General features: G+C 56.4%; 1 protein-coding gene across 7 annotated transcripts in view; it reads right to left on the reverse strand.

The window, feature by feature from the left end:
* Positions 1-925: 925 nt before the first annotated feature.
* Positions 926-19,638, reverse strand: part of RPH3A (rabphilin 3A) — a 28,610-nt gene continuing 9,897 nt past the window's right edge. For 3 of the 7 annotated variants that reach the window (XM_032127872.1, XM_032127873.1, XM_032127871.1), the window contains 17 exons: positions 13,086-13,215; positions 12,826-12,912; positions 12,309-12,471; positions 11,866-11,892; positions 9,715-9,852; positions 9,498-9,605; positions 9,300-9,362; positions 9,011-9,229; positions 8,247-8,326; positions 7,641-7,715; positions 6,526-6,635; positions 5,865-5,991; positions 5,416-5,472; positions 5,084-5,235; positions 3,949-4,030; positions 3,356-3,452; positions 926-3,070 (listed from right to left, as the gene is read on the reverse strand). In XM_032127872.1, the coding sequence (XP_031983763.1) occupies positions 2,940-3,070; positions 3,356-3,452; positions 3,949-4,030; positions 5,084-5,235; positions 5,416-5,472; positions 5,865-5,991; positions 6,526-6,635; positions 7,641-7,715; positions 8,247-8,326; positions 9,011-9,229; positions 9,300-9,362; positions 9,498-9,605; positions 9,715-9,852; positions 11,866-11,892; positions 12,309-12,471; positions 12,826-12,912; positions 13,086-13,215 (1,846 nt within the window). In that variant the 3' untranslated portion in view covers positions 926-2,939. The remainder of the gene's footprint in view (positions 3,071-3,355; positions 3,453-3,948; positions 4,031-5,083; positions 5,236-5,415; positions 5,473-5,864; positions 5,992-6,525; positions 6,636-7,640; positions 7,716-8,246; positions 8,327-9,010; positions 9,230-9,299; positions 9,363-9,497; positions 9,606-9,714; positions 9,853-11,865; positions 11,893-12,308; positions 12,472-12,825; positions 12,913-13,085; positions 13,216-19,638) is intronic. The other 4 variants (XM_032127877.1, XM_032127878.1, XM_032127874.1 and 1 more) reach the window with 3 other exon arrangements.

The raw sequence follows: 19,638 nt of genomic DNA on the forward strand, positions 1-19,638 counted from the left end.
TGGGAGGTCTTGGATGGGACTTTTCCACTGGAATTCCTCCACTGGGACCTCTCTTCTGGCCACTTGCTGGGCAGGAAAAAGAAAAAACGAGGAGGAAAACTCAATGGGAAGAACTCAACGCTGGAAAACAAAAACAATAAAAAGAAGTTCAAAAAGCTCAATTTTAAGGCTGCTGGACTTCCCTGGAAACGTTTTTTTCAGAGGAAAAAGCCCCAACTCTTCCCTGCCACTGAAGGTTTGGAAGAAAATCAGCGGCAGGAGCGGGGTGCGATCGTTCCCCCCAAATTCCCAAATCCCTGGGGATCCTTCCGGCATCTCCTTCCCGCTGCATCCCTGGAACTCCAGTGACATCTGCTGCTGTCTCTGGGCATCGCCAGCGGCCCGGCCACCGCCGCCACCTCGTCCCTGTCTGGGCACAGAGAGGGGCGATGGCACCATCGGGGATCCGCGGAGCCACCGCCCGCTGCGCCCGGGGGCTGCCACCAGCCCTGCCCTGGGATCCGAGCCTGGAAACGTCCGAAATAAAAGGAAATTAAAGGAAATCGTCGCTTGGTTGGAGCAGCGGCACAACGGGAGCTGCCACCGCCCGAGGGAGCGGCTCCTGCTCCGCAAACTGGGGGTGAGGGAGGGGAAAGGATCTCCCACCACCACTCCTGCTTTGCCCCAGGACATTCAGGCACCAAGCGAGGGGGAGCTCAGGGATGCTTTAAACCTGCACGGTTAACCCAGGATATTCCCAAACACAGATCCCTGTCACCCACAGGAGAGCCAGGAACTCTCCCCCACCCACCCCAAACTCCTCAACAGCCCCAGCCCCACCCACTCCCAGCACCCCCAACCCACCAGGGACTCCCAGCACCCCCAGCCCACGCTGGTCCTATTCCCACAGGCAATGAAAGAAGCCAAAACCCGGGGGTTTTTTTTGTTCTTTTCCAATAGTCTCACTTTATTAGATACCACACCAAGAGAGGATGTTGTGCTGCATGCAGCGGAAGACTGGAGGATTTCTAATTCCTGTGTAACATTTTCTTTTTCTCTTAACAGTTGTAAACTGATATTTGGCTGTAAAATCACTGCATGCGAGTCTGAATGCAAACAGCAGTAGAAGAGGCTTTGAATTTTCTTTTTTTTTTTCTTTTTTTGTTGTTGTTGTTTTTTGTTGTTTGTTTTTCACCATTCCCAATCCATAGGTGCATGCTTTATTTACAACGAAAAGAAGTCATTCAGGGCAGGAATTACCATCAGAAAAACTGAGAAGGGGGGGTGGGGCGTGGTTTTGCACAATACTGAGGAGACTGGCGAGTTGCACTTGAATTTTGAAGATGCAAAGAGGTGATCTGAGCATCCTTTTCCCAAAGAAAGCAGGCTGAACAGGGAATGGGAATACAGGACGGGATAAGGGTGACCTTAAGTGAGCTGTTCTGCACATACAAAGGAGGCTGGGCTGCTGCAGGGCTGGAAGAAATCAAGGAATTGCTTAAATAATGATTTTTAAAGGTATTTTTACCCTCAGCCACACATTTCCCCAGCACAGCTCCGTGCCCAAATGCTGCTCTGGGACGAACAGGAAGGTTTGGGCCAGGCCCATCCCTCTGGAAAGGTTAGAAAAGGGAGAATCCAACCAACTCCAAGAGCGAGCGGCCGCAGCAGAGGGCGCGGGGGGCAGGGAGGTTTCACACAACATGTGTGGTGTGACGAAAAATTCCCTATATTCCGTAGTGCTTATGGTGCTCCTACCCACAGGGATGTGCTTGGGCTTTTCCAGAGCCAGGGAATGGTCCCAGACCAGAGCAGCAGCAGCTGGAGAGAGCCTGAGCTCTCCTGCTGTCCAGGGCAGATCCAATAGCTCCGGGCCATCCCTAAAAGCACAGCTTGAAGACAAAGGTTCTTGTGCAGAATTAGGAAAAATGAAAGAAAACCAAACCAGGCCAAGTTTGGAAGATCTGGGACTGCTCCAGCTAATTCCAGGAGCTGTGGTGGATTAAAGCAATAATCCTCACACACATCAGGGGGGTGGGGGGAAGGAGCAGCTCCCTCAGCTTCCCTCCTGAGGAACAGCAAGTCCTCGGAAGCAGGAGGGGTCTGAGGGGAGCCAGGGACTGCCCTCAGGGCTCAGCTGGTCACTACTACACAGCTCAGAGGTGAAGAGGAGGTAGTCACAACCCTAAAACACAGCTGGGCTCCCACAGCAGTGGAGCCCCCGAATTCCTGGGGCGAAGGAATCGCCCACGGCGGCTCGGAACGACACGAACCAAGCCAAATCTGCTTCCCTGCGAGCACAGAGCTCCCTAAACCCTCCTTGCCGCTGTTACTGTGTTGGTGGTGGATCTTCTCAGCAAGGGATGTGCCACAACAGTGCTCGGGAGGGCCAAACCAGAGGTGAAGCTCAAGCGGGACTCGCAGGATGGCACCGGTGACACCGGATTTGGCCTAACCACGACGACACGGACACCAGGCGACGGTGACACCCACACCAAAGCCGAGGAGCTTTTTTCGTTATTGCAACTGAGGTATTGAGATCACACAAGCAGGACAGGCTGATGCTCCCAACCTCAGCACTCCGATCTCCCGCCGGGAGACGCCGGAGCCGCGGGGAGCGGAGGCTGGAGGGACACGGAGCGTCAGACACGCGACGGGAACGCTGCCACGGGGACCAGGGAGAGGGAGGGGAACAGTCAGGAGGGAGCTATTGCTTGCCAAAATCACACACCAGGGGAACTCGACGGCCTCCTGCCCCAGCTGAAAATAAATAAAGGAGAATAGAAAAGATCTGGGGGAGTCTTCAGGATGAGGAGGGCTTGGGGGAGGCGGAGGACCCTGGGACCGGAGGCTGTAGCAAGGCGTGGCTGCGCTGGAAGACGGGACACCGGGGACATCGGGGACACCAGGGACCTACAGGGGCGTGGCACAGGGTGGGGAGGGCCAGGCAGAGGCTCCCTTTAATCACTGGCAACGTGGTTCTCGTTCTGCAGGGTGTGCCAGCGCTCGATCTTCTTGTCCTTGTTCTTCAGGCACTCGTACCAGTGTTTCAAGCGCTCGCCCTTCGCCGTGATTCCCAGCTGGCACCCGCCTGGGAAAAGGGGAGAAGAGCAGACTTTGTACCCAGAGGTGATGTTGATGTTCCAGGAAATACACCTCACACTCTCCTGGATCCAAAAATCACATGGAAACACCTGGAGATGCTCTTCCTGCCCAGAAGATCTCCCAAGATGCTGGAGGTGGGGCAGTGTGGGGTCTGCACTCACCAGATTCCATCACCCCACCCGGGCAGGTGACCCCCACCCCCAATCCCATCCAGCAAACCCCACACCAGGCACCAAACCCCTGCCCCACAAGGCAGAGCCTTCCAGCTCACCAATGTAGTCATTGGATTTTCCGATGTCATAATCCCAGACGGAAATGTCCAGGGACTTCTTGGCCAGGTCGCTGTGTTTGATGTCGTAGAAGAACTCCTGCAGAAATGGGAACACTCACGTCACGCCCCGAAAGGAAAACATATCCCAAAAGCTGCAGTTACAGGGTTGGACATGATCCCTGTTCAGTCTGGTTTCAAAAATCCAAGGAGAGGATGGTTAAAATATAATTAATGAAGGGAAAACACTCCTTCCTGCAGCGCCTCTTTTCCCGGGATCACAGCACCCAGGAGCTGAGCTCACCGCTTGCACCTACGTGAGCCCTTTCCAGGTGTCCCACCGAAGCAGCACCAGCTGAGAACTTCCAATTCCCACCCCCAGGAATGCTCATCCCACCCACATCCCCAGCTGGGATGACACGGAGCCGGCAGCAGGGAGCTTTCAGGGTGTGCGGTGCTGCCATGGCAAAGCCGTGCCCAAAATATTCCCGGGTACAGGAGAGGGAAAGGAGCTTGAGCAAAGAGTCCTCCACCTCCTCCACTCAGCACAGTGATGAGTAAATTGATTTAATAATATAAGAAATATCCATCCCTACCTCGTTAAATTCAGGATTCAACGTTTTCTTCTTAATCTGCGTCTTGTGCTTGGCCTTTTTCCCCATGTCAGGTTTCAGCCAACTGGGGGCAACAGAAAACAGCTCCAAATCCAAGTGCAAGAACAGTGGGAGTTTGTAAGCTTTACAAGTGAGTTTCTGGGCTGGAAGAGATTTATTTAGGGCCAGTCTCCCTTCCCACCTCCCAGAGGATGTGGGAAAAGTGTGGGGCTGGGGCTGTGGAGCCTGGCTGCAGCTCCAGAACTCAATTTAGAGCTGGGATTAATCAGATCTCTGCTGGAAGCTAAATTAAAAATGGAAAGCCACCATCTTCTGTTTGTGGAAATGGAGAATCCAACAAATAAAGAGAGACTGGGAAGGGAAACTGCTCAGTCCCACTGAGCTACAAATCGATGAACAGAATATGTTCAATGTGAGAGCTACTGAGTGAGTTTTAGGGAGAGCAGAGGTTTTTTTGTGAATACAAAGAATAAAAACAGGAAAAAAGCCCCACCAGGAATGGCCGCAGGGACCTCTCCGTGGTGCAGCTCATGAGGGTGGAATAAAAACCTTATTCCCACACATTCCCAGGAGTTACGTGGGTTTCTGGGGCAGCAAGTGGGGCACAGAGGGACATGGAGCCACCTCGGGTCAGAGGTGAAGAGAAGAACCCCCCCGTCCTCCAGTTTCCACTGTCCCTGGATTCCCACCACGCTCCTGACGAGTCACATCAGCCCAGCCACAGGTGGGAATCCCTATGGATACTCCCCTATGGATACCAGGGAAGTCAGGCACCTCTACCTTGGGTTGCAGCCCCAAACCCATCCCCACATCCCTCACACGTCCTTTGTTTGCAGACATGCAGGGATCAAAGGTGGGACTCCATGATCTCGAAGTCTTTCCCAACCTTTAACAATTCTGGGATTCTCCACGAGGTCACCATGAGATTTGGGAATATGGGGAGCTCCACAAGGGTTGGGTCAGCATCCCCGAACATCACCCACAACGGGGACACCACCGCTGCTGCTGGACAGCTCCTGCTGCCCCAGGGCTCCAGAGCCTTTGGAAGAGCTCCAAAGGACAGCAGGTGGCTCCACGGCCGCGTGCTCCAGCCCGGAGCCGTTCCCGGCTCACTCACAGCTTGACGAAGGGATCCGAGTATCCGTTGGCGTCCATGGCCGCCAGGTGCACGCAGCGCACGATGCCCACGATGAGCCCGCCCTGCTGGGTGCTGTACATGAGGGACACCAGGATCTTCCCGCGCTCCTCCACGTCCCCACCGCGATCCACCTGCGGGAGGGAGGGCCTGGAGGAGCCGAGCCAGGAAAACTCGGCGGCGGAGCAGGAGGGATGATGAGGATATCAGGGAATGTCGGATCTCCGTGAGGGGGGGGGGGGGGGGGATAATGGGGTTTACACAAGGGGTGGTGGGTGGGACATGGATGGAGTTTGGATGCTCCAAGGACTCACCTCCTCTTCGTACAGGGCCATGCCGCGGGATGCGCCGGTTGTGCCGGTGCGCTTCGTCTGGGATGGGAAAGGACAAAGGGATTGCCATGAGTGACCGGGAGAGGCACCATCCCACCACAAAAAACCCTGGGAATGCAGCCCAGCTCCAGCACTGGAGTGGAAGGGCCTCAGGAATGTCCATCTGCTCCACCCCAGCAGATTCAACAGGGGACAGAGCAACCTGTCCCTTCCTCCACAGTGACAGCCATCAGCAATCACTTCCCATGGATTCCCACCATGCCCTTATCTCCTGGCCTTGATGGATCACATCAGGCATGGGTGGGAATCCAACATCTAAAGGTGCCAGGGAATTTGGGCACCTCCGGCACCCACAGCCCATCCCTGCGCCCCTCAGGAGCCATTTGTTTGCATTCCCAACAGGAACGGAAGGAATTTTCATGGACGCTCACTGGTATTACTCTCTCCAGGCAGATGTTAAAGTTCTTTTTCTGGTTGGCTTTGAGTTTTTTCAAGGCAACTCTGGTTTCTCCGATGAACTCATTGTGGCCGAATTTGTCCTCGTCACACACGGAGATCCTGGAGGGAAGAGGGAAATGGGAATGTCAACCAGGCTGCAGCAGTGCCCAACTCCAGAGCCAAACCCCCCCAACCCACCCTTGATCTGGATCTCCTCTGACCAAAAGCAATCAACCCCCAAATTTCTAGTTTGCCCCAAAAAATAAAAAAAAGCAACATTTTTAAGACATGCTTTGTAAGAAATCAAAATGTGGAAGTTTCCTGAGTGGGGAAAGAGCCGCAGATTTTGACAGATATTTAAATAGGTTTCTTTTTTCTGGGATACTGCCAAATCAGCAGAGATACAAAAACCACACACCTCTGTGATGATAAAAATTACAGCAATATCAACAATTCACTACTAAATGACAAGGTCAAAACGCCGCTTCTCCTCTCTTAGAAGAACCATCCAAACGAGCAAATTCATGTTGATTTTAACCCAAAACTGCATTTCCCAGCACCCCCTGCACTCCTGGGGAAGGCTGGGCGTGATACTCTGAGTCAGGACATCCACAGCCCCATCCCATGGGATCCCCAGGCTCCTGCTGTGCTCGCCTGAGGGTTTTCCTCTGCATGTCCTCGTCGGTGATACCGTGGTACACCAGGGTCTCGTTCCACACGGGGTTCCGGGTGTTGCGCAGCGTCTTCGTCCTCAGCTTATTCGACTGCGGACATCCCAAAAAACACAGAGCAATTACACCCCGGAATCCCGCCCTGCCCAAATCCCAGCTCCTGCCAGGGATGCCCCATCACATCTGGGTGATGGTGAGCCAGCCACCCCAGGGGAGCATCAAAGTGGAGCTTGGCACGAGCACCGGGGGCTTGGTGATGCGTGGTGGTTGGGAGAGCCTGGATTTTGTCTCTCCCTCAAGGAGAGGGGGAAAAAGGTGCCCAGGACAGGCTGTGAGGGCTCAGGTCACAGCTGTCATGGTCTAAAGGAGGTGGCAGTGGGAAATCGAGGAGCTGTCACTTGCTCGTGTGTCTTTCACAAGCATGAGTTCAAAATTTAAAAAAAAAAAAAAATTAGAAGAAGTATCAGCAAAGGAGAGCAAGAGAAATCAAAGCAATTCCCAACATCACTCCTGGATTTCCTCCCAGCAAGAGCAGGAATCCCCCGTGCATAAAGCAAAGCTGTAAAATCAACCCAATGATTTTATCATCAGTTTTCCCCTGCTTTTACTCCTGGTTCCTCCAAGCAAAACTCTGCTGCAGCCCCTGAGCAAAGCGCCAGCACCGCTGGTGGTCATCCCTTCCTCAAGCTTTGCCCACCAAGACCAGCTCAGCTGGGCTGGGCAGGGAGACTCCGAGGAATTTCCATAATGGAGCCATCATTCTCTCCCCACAGCTCCAACAAGAACGTGCTGCAACTTCCAAGCAAACGGATAATTCCAGCCCTGGCCATAATTAGATTTCAGGGCAGATGTTTTGTGATGCTCCTCTGGAGCTTCCCTCCATCCCTGAGCAGATTCCTGCCTGCAGGATGAGCTGTTCTTCAGGTCTGGGAGAACATCTGGGAGCGCCCTCCCTGTTTGGAGAAACACCCGGGGGAAACAGCAACAAGCGGAGAAATCAACAGGGAAAATCTGATCCGAGGGAGGGACCTGAGGGGGATTTGAGGAACCTCTGCTCCATCCCGATCCCAAAATGCACCGAACACGGCAACACCTCACCTTGCTGGCTCCGGGCAGGAGGTGCAGCTTCACGTAGGGATCAGCCAGGCCATTGGAATCCATCGGTTTTAAGCCCTAAAGGAAACACAGGATGTGAATCCTCCTTCAGCAAAGCCAGGAGACAAAGCTGCCCACGAAAAACTCAACAAAGAGAAAATGTGGTCAGTGACCCAAGAGCCTCTGCCCTGAGCGGCCGTGGGTGCCAGGATGTGCTGAAACATCCAACCCACCCCTGGAAAAATCAGAGTTGTAGGACCGCAGAATGGTTTGGGTTGGAAGAGACCTCAAATATCACTGAGTTCTATCCACTGCCATGGGCAGGGACACCTTTCACTATCCCAGGGTGCTCCAAGCCCTGTCCAACCTGGCCTTGGACACTCCCAGGGATGGGGCAGCCACAGCTTCTCTGGGAGGACTGTTCCAGGGCATCAGCACTGCCACAGATCTCTCAAGGAAAAAGCCCCCCAACCCTCCCCAGCCAGAAGCAGCCGTACCTGGGGTCTCCCAAGGGAGCAGCCACATGGCTTCCATCCCATTGTAGCAGAGAAACTGGGAGCTAGATGGATTTAAATGAGGGGAAAGATGGGAAAAAAGAGGAGCACTTGCCTTAGCCTTGATGAGGGTGCAGTGCAGGGAGCTGTTCTCCTGGTCGTAGAGCAGGCTGAACTCCAGGGCTCCCAGCGTGGCTGACAGCAAGGGAGGAGGAGGAGGAAACAGGACCTCGTTAAAACCCCAGCCAATAACTGTGTTTAATCATCTCCGATTAGTAATAATTAGAAAGATTTGCGGGTCAAATGTAAAAGCTGTTTAATGCAGTGAGACCGTGCTGGCAGCGGCCAAACCGCCACAAATCCAGGCGGATTTGGGAGCTCTGGACACAGCTCTGCAGAGCAGGGACCGTCCCAGGAGGGCAGCCTGCGGCTTTGGAGCTGACTCCAACATTCACCAGGTAAAGGAGGAGTGACCCCAGGAATTCCACCCTGGAGCACCCTGAGAAGAGGCTCCAGCTCAGGAACAACAGCTCCTCCAAAGCTGGGGCTCAGCATCTGGCCCCTGTTTTGGCTTGTTGGAAACCAGCTCAGGCTTGCGTTCCTTCATCCCAGGGATGAAGAGCAGGCACAGAGGGCATCAGCTGCTCCTATCCAAGCACCTATTCCCGGCCCCGAGCAGCGCTCCCCACCCAGGACGTTCTACCACACATCCTCCCCCCTCAAATCCTCACCCCGGCTCCCAGCCCCACAGCGAAGCAGCATTCCCAAGGACTTTCAGTGCTGGACACCCACCGCCTTCCAATGCGAGTCACGCCCGCCCAGCAACCTCCTCCAAATCCCACATTTCCCAAAGAAACAGCTCCCTCCCTGGGTACATACTGCCTTCATCCGAGTCGTAGCTGTTGGCATCCTCCTCCTCCTCCTCGCGGGGCTGCTGCCGCTGCGGGGCCGCGGATGCCGGCGGGGCGGCCGGGGGCTGTGTGGCAGCAGGGGGCTGCCAGGCTGGCCTGTCCTCCCTGCCGGGGGCCGCGGCAAAGCCCCCTCCCCGCTCCTCCCTGGCGGCTCGGGCCGGCTCCGGGGGTCCCAGCGGGGGGCTCGCTGCAGGAGGGACCCCGTTAGCCCCCGGCCCGCTCTGCCCCCCAGCCCCCCGCAGCCAGCCCGGGGTTACCTCGTCTCTCCGGGAAGCGGGCGGGACCCCCGGGACCCGGCCTTGCTGCTGCTGCCGCCGGCGCTGGGGACAGAGGTGGCATCATCTGGGACATTCCCTCCTTCCCTCTCCCACCGCGCCAAGCCGGAGGGTCCCTGCCCCACCCTGGGGTGTCCCCAGGGACCGAACGCCTTGGCCGCATTCCCATCGCATCCTTACCTGCGGGAGCTGCTGCCGGACCGGAGCCAGCGGCAGATGCGGCAGCGGGACCGGCGGTGGCCGGCGGCGGTGGCCGCTGGCTTTGCACGGAGTTGGTTCTCTTCACACCTGCGAGGACAGGGGACAATCAGCAGAGACCACCGGCAGACGGCTCCCGGCTTTGTGGCCCCCCATTTCTCCTTCCAGGAGCGCAGGGATGCGGGAGCACCGCTCTCACCGGGGCTCCTGCTGACCCCGCTCTCGGCAGCGTAGTCCCGGCTGCCGCTGTCCCCACCGGTGTCCTCGCTGCCGCACGGACCCGGCCGGCCCTCGGCCGCCCTGCGGCTCCCCCGGGCGGCTGCTGCGGCGTCGCTGCCTGCAGGGAGAGGGGTAAAGGAGCGGTGAGGCTGGACAAGCGAGCGGCCATCCCTGGGCGCTGCCCAGGCTGGGTGCCAGCAGCAGGGGGACAGTGGGCACGGCCACTGCAGCAGCACCTCCCGAGCCCTGGGCACTGCAGCAGGAGGGCTCTGCGCCACCAAAGCTGCACGCAGCGCTCGGGAAATCGCCAAGGACACGCCGAACCGTGGGGACACCAGAGTGCCACGGGAAAACAAGGCCAGAGGTATCCACCAGCTGGTCCTCAGCACCCATCAAACCCCTGATGGCATCACAACTCCGCATTCCTGGGATGGGGGGGGGGGGGGCATATTTTCCTCCTGCTGATCATCTCCCATTTATTAAGGAGACAGCCGTGGCAGCTGCCTCTGCCTCTCCCTTCCATCACCCAGCAGCCACCATCCCAGCGGATCAATCCCAGCCCGGCGCTCCAGGGTGATGAATTGCAACCCCACGGACGTGACGGAAAAGGTCTCGGCGCTCACCTGGCTGCTGCTGGAGACGCCAGGGATAAATCTTTGCCGTCACATAAATGGGCTGTTTCTCCTTGGCTGGGCTCTCAGGGTCACCGGGCGCGAGGACAAAGCGCAACGCAACAGATTGTGGGGGGGAAAGGAGGAGGGAGAGAGGGAAAAACACCGGGAATGCTGAAGAGCAGGGAGGGAGCGAAACGAGCATCCAGGAGCAGGAGCCCCGTGGTGCAGAAAGAGCGGTGCAATAAATAATTTTCCAAGGGATCTGTAGGAAAATCATGGGCACGGCAGGAGCATGCTGAGCACCGGGAGCGATGTGCGGAGCTGGCAAAGCCTTCCCTACTCCGGGAGCCGTCGGATTAATAAAAGCTGCCTGTGGGGCTGGGAGGTTTAACGGCACCAGCCACGGGCGTGATTAAATTGCTGTAATTAAGTGCTTTCCCCAACTGCTGCTGCATGGGAAGAGGGAGATCAGCAGCTGGGAGCAGCAGAAGCTGAGCTGAAGGAAGGGGGGGGATGGAGGGGACCATTCCAGAGGGGAACTGTCCCCTCAGCCCCCTCGTTGCCTCTTCCATGGAGCCAAGGAAGAAGAGGGTTTGGAGCCACTGTGCTGCTCCCAACTTAATGATCACCCAAATGAGGAGCAGACGGTGTTGGAGGGGGGTCAGGGATCCTCATCCCCTTGGAATCCAATGTGGAAGTGTGAAAATGGGGGCTTTACTCAAAATGAACTCCCAGGGAGACCCTGTCACTCTCCACAACTCCCCGACAGGAGCCACGTGGGGGTTGGGCTCTTCTCCCAGGAAAGAAGCCACAGGACAAGAGGAAATGGCCTCAAGTTACGCCTGGGGAGGTTTGGATTGGATATGAGGGAAAAACTTCTTCACTGGAAGGGTTGTCCAGCCCTGGCACAGGCTGCCCAGGAGTCCCCATCCCTGTGGGGATTTAACAGCCGTGTGGATGTGGCCCTTGGGGACATGGGTCAGTGGTGGCCTTGGCAGTGCTGGAGGAAAGGTTGAACTCGATGGGCTTTGAGGGCTTTTCCAAAGGGAATGATTCCACGATTGGAAGTGCTGGAGGGTGCAAGGAATAACCAGAGCAAGCCACCACTGCCTCCTCGCCCTGCTCTGCCTCCCGTGCACAGCACAAGGCTCGGCTGCTCCATCCCTCACAGACAGGCACGAACCCCCACAAGCCTCCTGAACTTTCCCCGGCAGCTTTTCCAAGGATTGCCAGCAAATAACCAGGGGGAAAAAAAACCCCACCTGCCCCTCCCAGCAGGACCCACCACCCACGGAGGCGGCTCTGGAACGGCAGCGGCTCAGCCCCAGCGTGTGCGGGAGGTGGGGAAGCCCTGGAATAACCCGGGCCCCCCCCGCAGGGTGGGCGGCAGCAGCGAGGAGAGGTCCTGCTGCAGTATCCCGGGGAAAACTGTGCGGGAAAACGCCGTGGGAAGAGGAGGAGGCAGGGAAGGGGCTCGGCAGAGGCGGCGCAGGGGGGGGACAAAGGCCGATGCTTACCCTCGGTGTCCTCGGCATCCGCCTGGCCTTGGGGGCACAAACAGAGCGAGAGGCGGTGAAGCCGCAGCCCACGCACCCCCAACCCCATCCCGGGACACGCTGCCAACTCTTTCCCCGGATTTCCCTTTTTATCCCTATTTTTTTCAAGGCTTCTCCATCACCGCATCCCTACCCAGGCACTGCCCAAACTCCCAGCCGGGCGCCCTGACCCCCACCCGGGGTTGCTTTGCTCGCGGATGTCCTGCAACCCCATCCCATCCCCACTTGGCAATCCTGGATAAAACCTCTCCAGGCTCCATTTCTACCCCCTTTAGGACACAGGCAGCAGCCACACCACTGCTCTGGATGCTTTTTTCCCCATAGTTTTCCCTTGCCGAGGATGGGGAGGAGCCCCACAGCCTCGCTGGCAGTGCTGGGGGGGGTCAGCACCCGCTGTCACCTACCTCGGGTGGGTGCCCGGGAGGGGAGTTTGGGGTCCGGAGCAGGCGGCTCGGCCGGGCGGGGCTCACCCGGGGTTTGGGGTCCCTTCTTGCTGATGGGCATCGGCTGCGGCAGCATCTGCTTGGGCAAACCCTTGAAGAACCAGGCACCGGAGCGTTTCCACACCTGCGGGAACAGGGACAGGGCTCTCAGGGCTTCATCCCCCTGCGCCACCGCGGTCTTCCTCCAGCAGGTAGGAGGATGTGCAACCCCACATCCCCACCCTGCTAATTAATTAATCAATTAACTCCCTGGCTCGCACTGCAGGGAGCCAATCTCTGCCCACAACAGCCCCGTGGACCCCAAACCTTTTTTTCGTGAAATAAAAATGTCATTTTGTGTAGAAAACAAAACCAATCCTGGAAAGAACCATGCTCAAACAGCGGCTGGGCGGTGCTGGAGGCCCCTGGGAGGTTGAGTCGGTCCCGTCTCGGAGGGGTGGGGACAGAGGGGACAGGGGGACAGCGGGGCCACACGCACCTCCCGCTGCTCGCTGCAGATCTTGCAGAGCCAGATGGCCTGGGGCCGGTTGTTGGTGGTCTGCACCCCGCACTTGGTGCACACGTTCTGCGGGGAGAACAAAGAGCTGGGTGACACCGGGGCCACCAAAATGTCCCCACCGCCAGCGGCGGCTGGGCAACGAGTGACTCCGGGGATGCCGGGCTATGGAAACGGGCACCCAAAATCCGCGGTGCCGCCGGGGTGGGGGTGGTCTGTGGGTCCCGGGGTGGGGGTCTCACCTTCTTGCAGTCCTCGCAGACGACACAGGCAGAGCCCCTCGTCCCCAGCTGCTCCCCGCAGAGGATGCAGCGGTTCACCCCGTCCCCCAGCACGCTGCGGCGCATGTCCTCCAGCCGGCTCATCAGGCGCCTGGGAAGAGGGCACAGGGCATGTCAGGAAAGGCGCAGGGAATGCCAGGAAAAGCGCAGGATACCAGGGCAGGGTTCTGCTGCCCGGGGGCTGCCTTTGGTCCCGCTGTTCCTTTCCCTCTCTCTTTCCAGCTCTGGGACAAAACCCCGTCCCAGCGGGAAGTAGGACTCCAACAGGTTTCTGTGGCACAATATTGACTTCCAGGGCTGCTGCCACAGAGCCGACACCGGCCCCAGCTCCACGGACGGGGAAAATCCATCCAAGGCAGCACCTTTGCACGGAGCAGTTTGTCCCTAGGTGGAAACCTTTCCACCCAGCCCCAGCAGCTGCCCATGAAGAGCTGCACGAGATCCTGGCAGGGCTCTGGTGAGGACTTAATTAATTAATTGATTTTCTTATTATTTGGGGGAAAATATTGCGTATATTCGATGGGAATTATTGGAGCAACATGAAATCCCACTGGAGAGCAGGCTGTAAAAACACACCTGGTTCCTGAAAAGGTAAAAAAAACCAAAACAAAACAAACCCAAAACCAGTTCAGGGAGTTTTGGAAAGCCAGCATTGGCTGCAGGAGTTTGGAAAGCAGGAACGAGCTGCCTGCCGAGCAGCCGGGAGCTGGCGGTGGCATCGTGCGCTTGGCTAACCCAGAATCCTGGCCCTAAAAATAGCACAGCAAGAGAAAAAAGCTGCATTATTGATGCCATTCAGTGAGGAAGGAATGGAGAAACGGAGGAGGAGACCCAAGCCCACCGGAGAGAGCAGCCCCCCGTGGCAGCCTGACCCAAATCCAACGGAGCGTGGCGGGAAAAAAAACCACTCAGTGTTGCAAAGACGTTTTCCCACATCGGGTGACGGCATCAGATTTGTGGCGACTCGGCTGCCAGTGCCTCTGAAATGCTCATAAACCATCCCCAAGTTCCCTGCATGCAGAGTGCCTCTGGGGTTGGTGTTGGATGGCCAGCATTCCACGGGATCCGTGGGGAAAAGTCAGATAAAGGAACAGCAGCACGAGGGGGAGAGACAATCTGAGCATGGAATGGTTTGGGTTGGGAGGGACCTGAAAATCATCCCATTCCATCCCTGCCATGGGCAGGGACGCCTCTCACGAGGCCAGCTTGCTCCAGCCTGGCCTTGGACACTTCCAGGGATGGGCAGCCTATGCCAGGGCCTCCCCATCCTCCCAGGGCGGAATTTCTTCCCCAAATAAAGCATTTTAGGACGTGCAGCCCATCACAGCCCATAAAGGCCTCGCTGCAGTCAACAGGAGCATCTCAGAGCCACCAAGCCCGGCCACGCTCAGGGATGGGGATCTGTAATTCCACACATCATCCGAGCAAAGCCCCGGGAGCCCACCAGCTCTGCCAAAACCCACCCAGGAATCTGCTGCTCCTCCCCACGCAGGGGCCGATCCCGCTGGGCTCCGGCTGCCGCTGCAGAGGCGCCTCCCGACACTTCCTAAGGAACCCACAGCGGGAAGCTGGGCTGGGTGGGCAGCAGTGGAGCCAGACAGAGCCAGCAGTGGGGACAAGGCTCTGTTTTCACAGCTCTGGTGTCAGCAGACAGCAGATGGGAGAGTTCACGAGTTCCTGACAGCACCAGGAACAGGGGGGCTCGAAATCCAGCAATCCTGGCTCTCCTCCTCGTGCTGAAAAACACCGTCCTTGAAACCACAGCGAGGGGATTTTGTGCTTTCCCGCTTCAGGGAGGAGCACCCTGCCAGCCTGACTCCCTGCTCCGGTGTGGGATAAGGCTTGGAGCAAGCCTTGGTGGAAGGCATCCCTGCCCACGGAACGAGAGGAGCTTTGAGGTCCTTCCAACCCAAACCATTCTGGGATTTACTCCAGAGGCACCGTTGTCCATCCCTGCCCTCCACATCCATAGGTGATTCCTTCCCAGGGGATAACCCAGCTCTGGAGCCACCACTCACCCCTGGTGCCTTCCCAAGCTCCACGGCCTGGGATGAACACAGAAATTCCAGAGACTTCAGCAGAGCTGCATCATCCCATAAACCCCCAGCCAGCAGTATCCCAAAGAAAACCTGGATGCTGGCTATTCCTCAAGCGTTATTTAAATGGAATGAACCCCAGCTCACATCCCACATCACGCACGATCCCCACAACACCCGGATTTTATCACAGCTCATCCCCACCTCACCCAGCGGGAACATTTTGGGGGAAAAACCCCTCTCTTTCCCAAGGAGCCAAGCACATGGACAAACCCCGTATATCCCCTGCAATTCCTCCCGCTGCGCTGCAGGAGCTCCAAGCAAAGCAGCTTCCAGTTGGAAATCTGCAAGCCCAAACAAACTTATTATAGAAACTGGAACAAATGGCACAATCAAAGGGAGCAGAGGAGGGAAAAAAAAAAAAGAAGAAAAAAAGAGGAAAAAGCCTTTGCATTTCAAGGGATTCATTATTTAGCTGCACAAATCTCTCCCAGGCTCTCATTTACCGGGAGCTGCTCCTTAAGTGGGGTTTTTGAGCCGCTGGAAGAGCTCAGCAGCCAGGACACACCTGTGGCACCACTCACAAGCCAAGCACATTTCCCTAATTAAAACATCCATCCAAGAGGGAGAAATTGGGATTTTTTTTTTTTTTTTTTTTTTTTTTTTTTCTTTTCCCCATGACCCAAACGCTGCTGGGAGAGAACTGTAGAAAAAGTTCAATTTCAAGTCCTGGTGTGAACCTGGCAGGAAGAGCCCTGGGAAAGGGGGGGGTTGTGCCCAGGCCCCTGGGCTGGGAAGCTCTTGATAAAGGTGATAACTGGGAGGAGAAAAGCCTGGGTTTGTCTCCAGCTCAATCCAGAGCTCCACATCCATCCTGTTCTCCCACCAAGAACTGAGGGAAGCCCTCACCGGGAACGAGCTGCCTTCCCAAAAGCTTTCCTCTCCCCTAGACATCATTTCCTTCTCGCTTTTATTGCGCAAAACCAGCTCTCCAGCTCATCCCTCCGCCTTTCACGCCTCCAGCAGCATCTTCCTCCCCACTTTCCACACTTCCAAGTGCCCATCCCTCCGGCCTCTGCAAGCCCGACTTCAAAGAGCAGGAAATATCCTTCCTGTTGTTAAAACAGGGGGAAAGAATCCAGGGGTGGAATGACTGGAGCCGGTGGCAGGGAGCTGGCTCAGCCCGGCTCCCAGGGACAGCCCCGGGCAGGGGGAAGAGCATCCCTCACCTGCTGGGGAATCAGGGATTAGTCACTGATGGGAGAGACATAGGAGAGCTGGATCTGAGGTGTTCCTTGTGCACCTAACAGGAATGAAGCAGGGCCCTGGTGGTGGAAACCAGCCCAGGCCCAGAAACATGGCTTGGAAGGGGAAGGTAAGCGGTCCCAGGGTGGTGAGGGACATCCCTGGCTGCTCCTGCCCCATCCCAGAGCCCTGGAGCAGGCAGGGAAGGGCTCACTGGCACATCCAAACATTTCCCGTGATCTGTGGCAGGATGAGGATCCCACAGGGATGAGGGATCACCTCAATCCTGGATGGCACAGAAGTGCTGGTGGCTTCGGCAGTGCTGGGTTCAGGGTTGGACTCAATGACTTCAGCAGTCTTTTGCAACCTAAATCATCCCATGGAAGTCTCAGCAGGAGCAGAGGGATGGAAAAGGGACAGAATGACTGGAATGAAGCGCTGATGATCCCGGGAAATGAGACTTAACAGCGGAGCAGGAGTTTGCTGTGTTTAAATATTCATCAGCACAGCAGAAATGAACAGCCAAGACGTCCTTAATGGGCTTTAAATTGTGGCAGGGAGGACTTTTAATGCAGCAAAAAGGGTGGGAGAAGGACCTGATCCATGAGGAAGGACCTGATCCACGTGCTCCTCAGCAGGGATGGACTCAGCCGCCACATCCATGGCGAAAAAATTCCAGAGAAACACAAAGGAGGTCACCAAGAGCCTCGTCTCCCTGGGGAAATCGTGTGCCTTAAAGGGCTGAATATTCAATTAAGGCTCATTTTCCTGGTGGAAAAGGGACAAGAGAAGCAGCCAAGCTTCAGATTAAGGGAATAATAATTAAAACTGGGATGAGAAAGGAGAAGCAATTTCCCTCCCCTCCAAGTGTGCGAGGAGCTACAGGTAAAGCACCACCTGGGCTTTTCCAGGCTGAGCCCTCACCCATGGATGAGAGACACCCACAGAGTTTTTCCAGGTATCCCATTCCATGCTCGGCCAGCTGCTTGCTGAGTGTGCTACAGCAGGGTGGTTCTTTTTGCAGTGTTGGAAATGAGAGGAAGGGTTTTTTTTGTGGGGGGAAAACCCAACTAAAACCCCACAAAATCCCAAGCAGCACAAGCTGTCCCCTGGTCACAACTGAACCTCATCTCCTCCAGGAACTGGGATCTCAGGAGACATCCCAGGACACATTCCCAGCTGTCTCCAGCAACCTCCCTGCCTTGCCTTGAGCCTGAATTTTGCTGTCTGCACTCCGGGATGAGGATGCCAGGCTGTGGTTCCCAGGCAGCATCCCTGCCACCGAGGTTAATGACTGAATCCCCAGGGACTCCCGTCTGCTCCAGCGTTACCCCTGTGTCATCCCAGCCATGAGCAGCCAAATTAAAATGCAATCCTGCTCCAAAGCTGCTCCTCTCAGAGCAAAGGTGGGACCCACAGGGACACAGGCAAGCCACCACACTTTGAGAGGGGACCAGAGGGCCATGGCCAGCTCCAGGAGCCAGCTGTTACCTTCCCTCTGGGAGAGCCAGCTCTGGGCTCTCCAGAAATATCCATTTCTACCTTGGGATGGTTTCAGATCTTCCCCTCAGTGCCAGGACCGTGCTGGAGCCCATTAGGCAGTGGAGCAGCCTGGCTGGGTTATTGATGGCCCCCAATTAGAGATGCAGAGTGGAGTCAATTAGTGCCTGCAGGTGCTCCTGTGGCAGCTGGAAAAGTGGCTCCTCATGGATTGCAGCTGGAATAGCACCACTGTCACCAGAGTGTCACTGGAGCCGGCACAGAGCCACCACAGAGACCCCCCCGAGCACAGAGGGAGATGGGACAAGAACAGATCCATCCCTGCCAGCATGGATGATCCCTCTTCCCGACAGCTGTCCTCATCCCAAAGGATGATCCTGATCATCCAGCAGCTCTGACACCCGTCAGCTCCAGCCCAACGTGCTCCTGCTGTGTCATGTTCAAGATGATTCCAGCTCCTCTCATCCATCCCTGCACCACGAGACAACGGCCCAGCCAAAAAAATCCCCCACGCAGGAAGCATCCCTGTCCTCCAGCCCTCATCAGCATCCAGCTCACGTATCCCGCAGGATCCGTCCGCCCTCGGAGCTAAAAATACTCCTTCACGGGATTAATTTGAGCTGGGTTTGACACCAAGTCCTATTCCACAAACAAAGGCTCAACAAGAGGCATTGATTTGTTCCCAAGACAAGGGGCTGGTGGGACGGAGGAGACAGGAGATGGAGGGCAAAAAATTGGGAAGGATTTGAGGCACAAGGAGGTTCATCCCTAGCCCCAGCAGTGGGATTCGGGATTTCTCAAGGGCTGGCTGTAAAGCTCAGATGAATCCCACAAACACCTCCACTTATTGAGACAACCCCGAGTATTCACCCCATATTCCCCCTTTGGAATCTCACTCCACATGAGCTATTCCTTACATTAACCAAAAGCAGTGTTTCCGTGGAATAATGGAATGGTTTGGGTTGGAAAGCACGGTAAAGCTCATCTAATTCCATAGGCAGGGACACCTTCCACTATCTCAGGCTGCTCCCAAGCCCTATCCAACCTGCCCTTGGACACTTCCAGGGATGGAGCAGCCACGAGAGCCTCAGGGCGAGTTTTATTGGATTTATTATTCCCTTTACAGGACTAGGAAAATCCCAGAAAATCCCAGAAAATCCGGCTTTCCAGGAGCAGCTCCCTCAAGCAGCCCGGCCGACCGAGGGCCACCCAGCACCGCCGCCTCCCTGCCAGAGGCCAGCCTGGCAAACCGGATTATTTTGTAATAGAAGGAGCTATCCTGGATAACGTCCGAGCTGCTCCCGAATGCATGATTCCGTACGAGGCTGATCCAGCCGCTGTCCCACATTCCCGGGGCTGAACATCCTACAGCTCTTGTTGTGCAAGCCAACAAACACAAAGGGGCTGGCACGGCTCCCGCTACGCCTCCACGCGGGAGGGAGATCAGCTGCGGCCGCACATCCGCCAGAATTCCCAGCTTTTCATGAATGGGGATGAGCAAACCTCCTCCGGCTCGGCAAAGAGGGAGAAAGGGAAGAGTCGCTGCAGTTGGGAAACAGCTGCAGGGAATAAATCTCTCCCCGAGATGATTTACGCCTCGTCCAAGGAGCATCGCGTTGGAAAGGAATTCTTACCGGGCTGCAAACGGGCAACGCCAGGGAAAGCTGTTTGTAGGCACTTCTCGGGCATGAATCACCGCCACTCGGAGCCGCTTTCACCTGGCTGCTGCCAAA

This window comes from Corvus moneduloides, chromosome 18 (assembly GCF_009650955.1).
Source record: "Corvus moneduloides isolate bCorMon1 chromosome 18, bCorMon1.pri, whole genome shotgun sequence".
Lineage (NCBI taxonomy): Eukaryota > Metazoa > Chordata > Aves > Passeriformes > Corvidae > Corvus > Corvus moneduloides.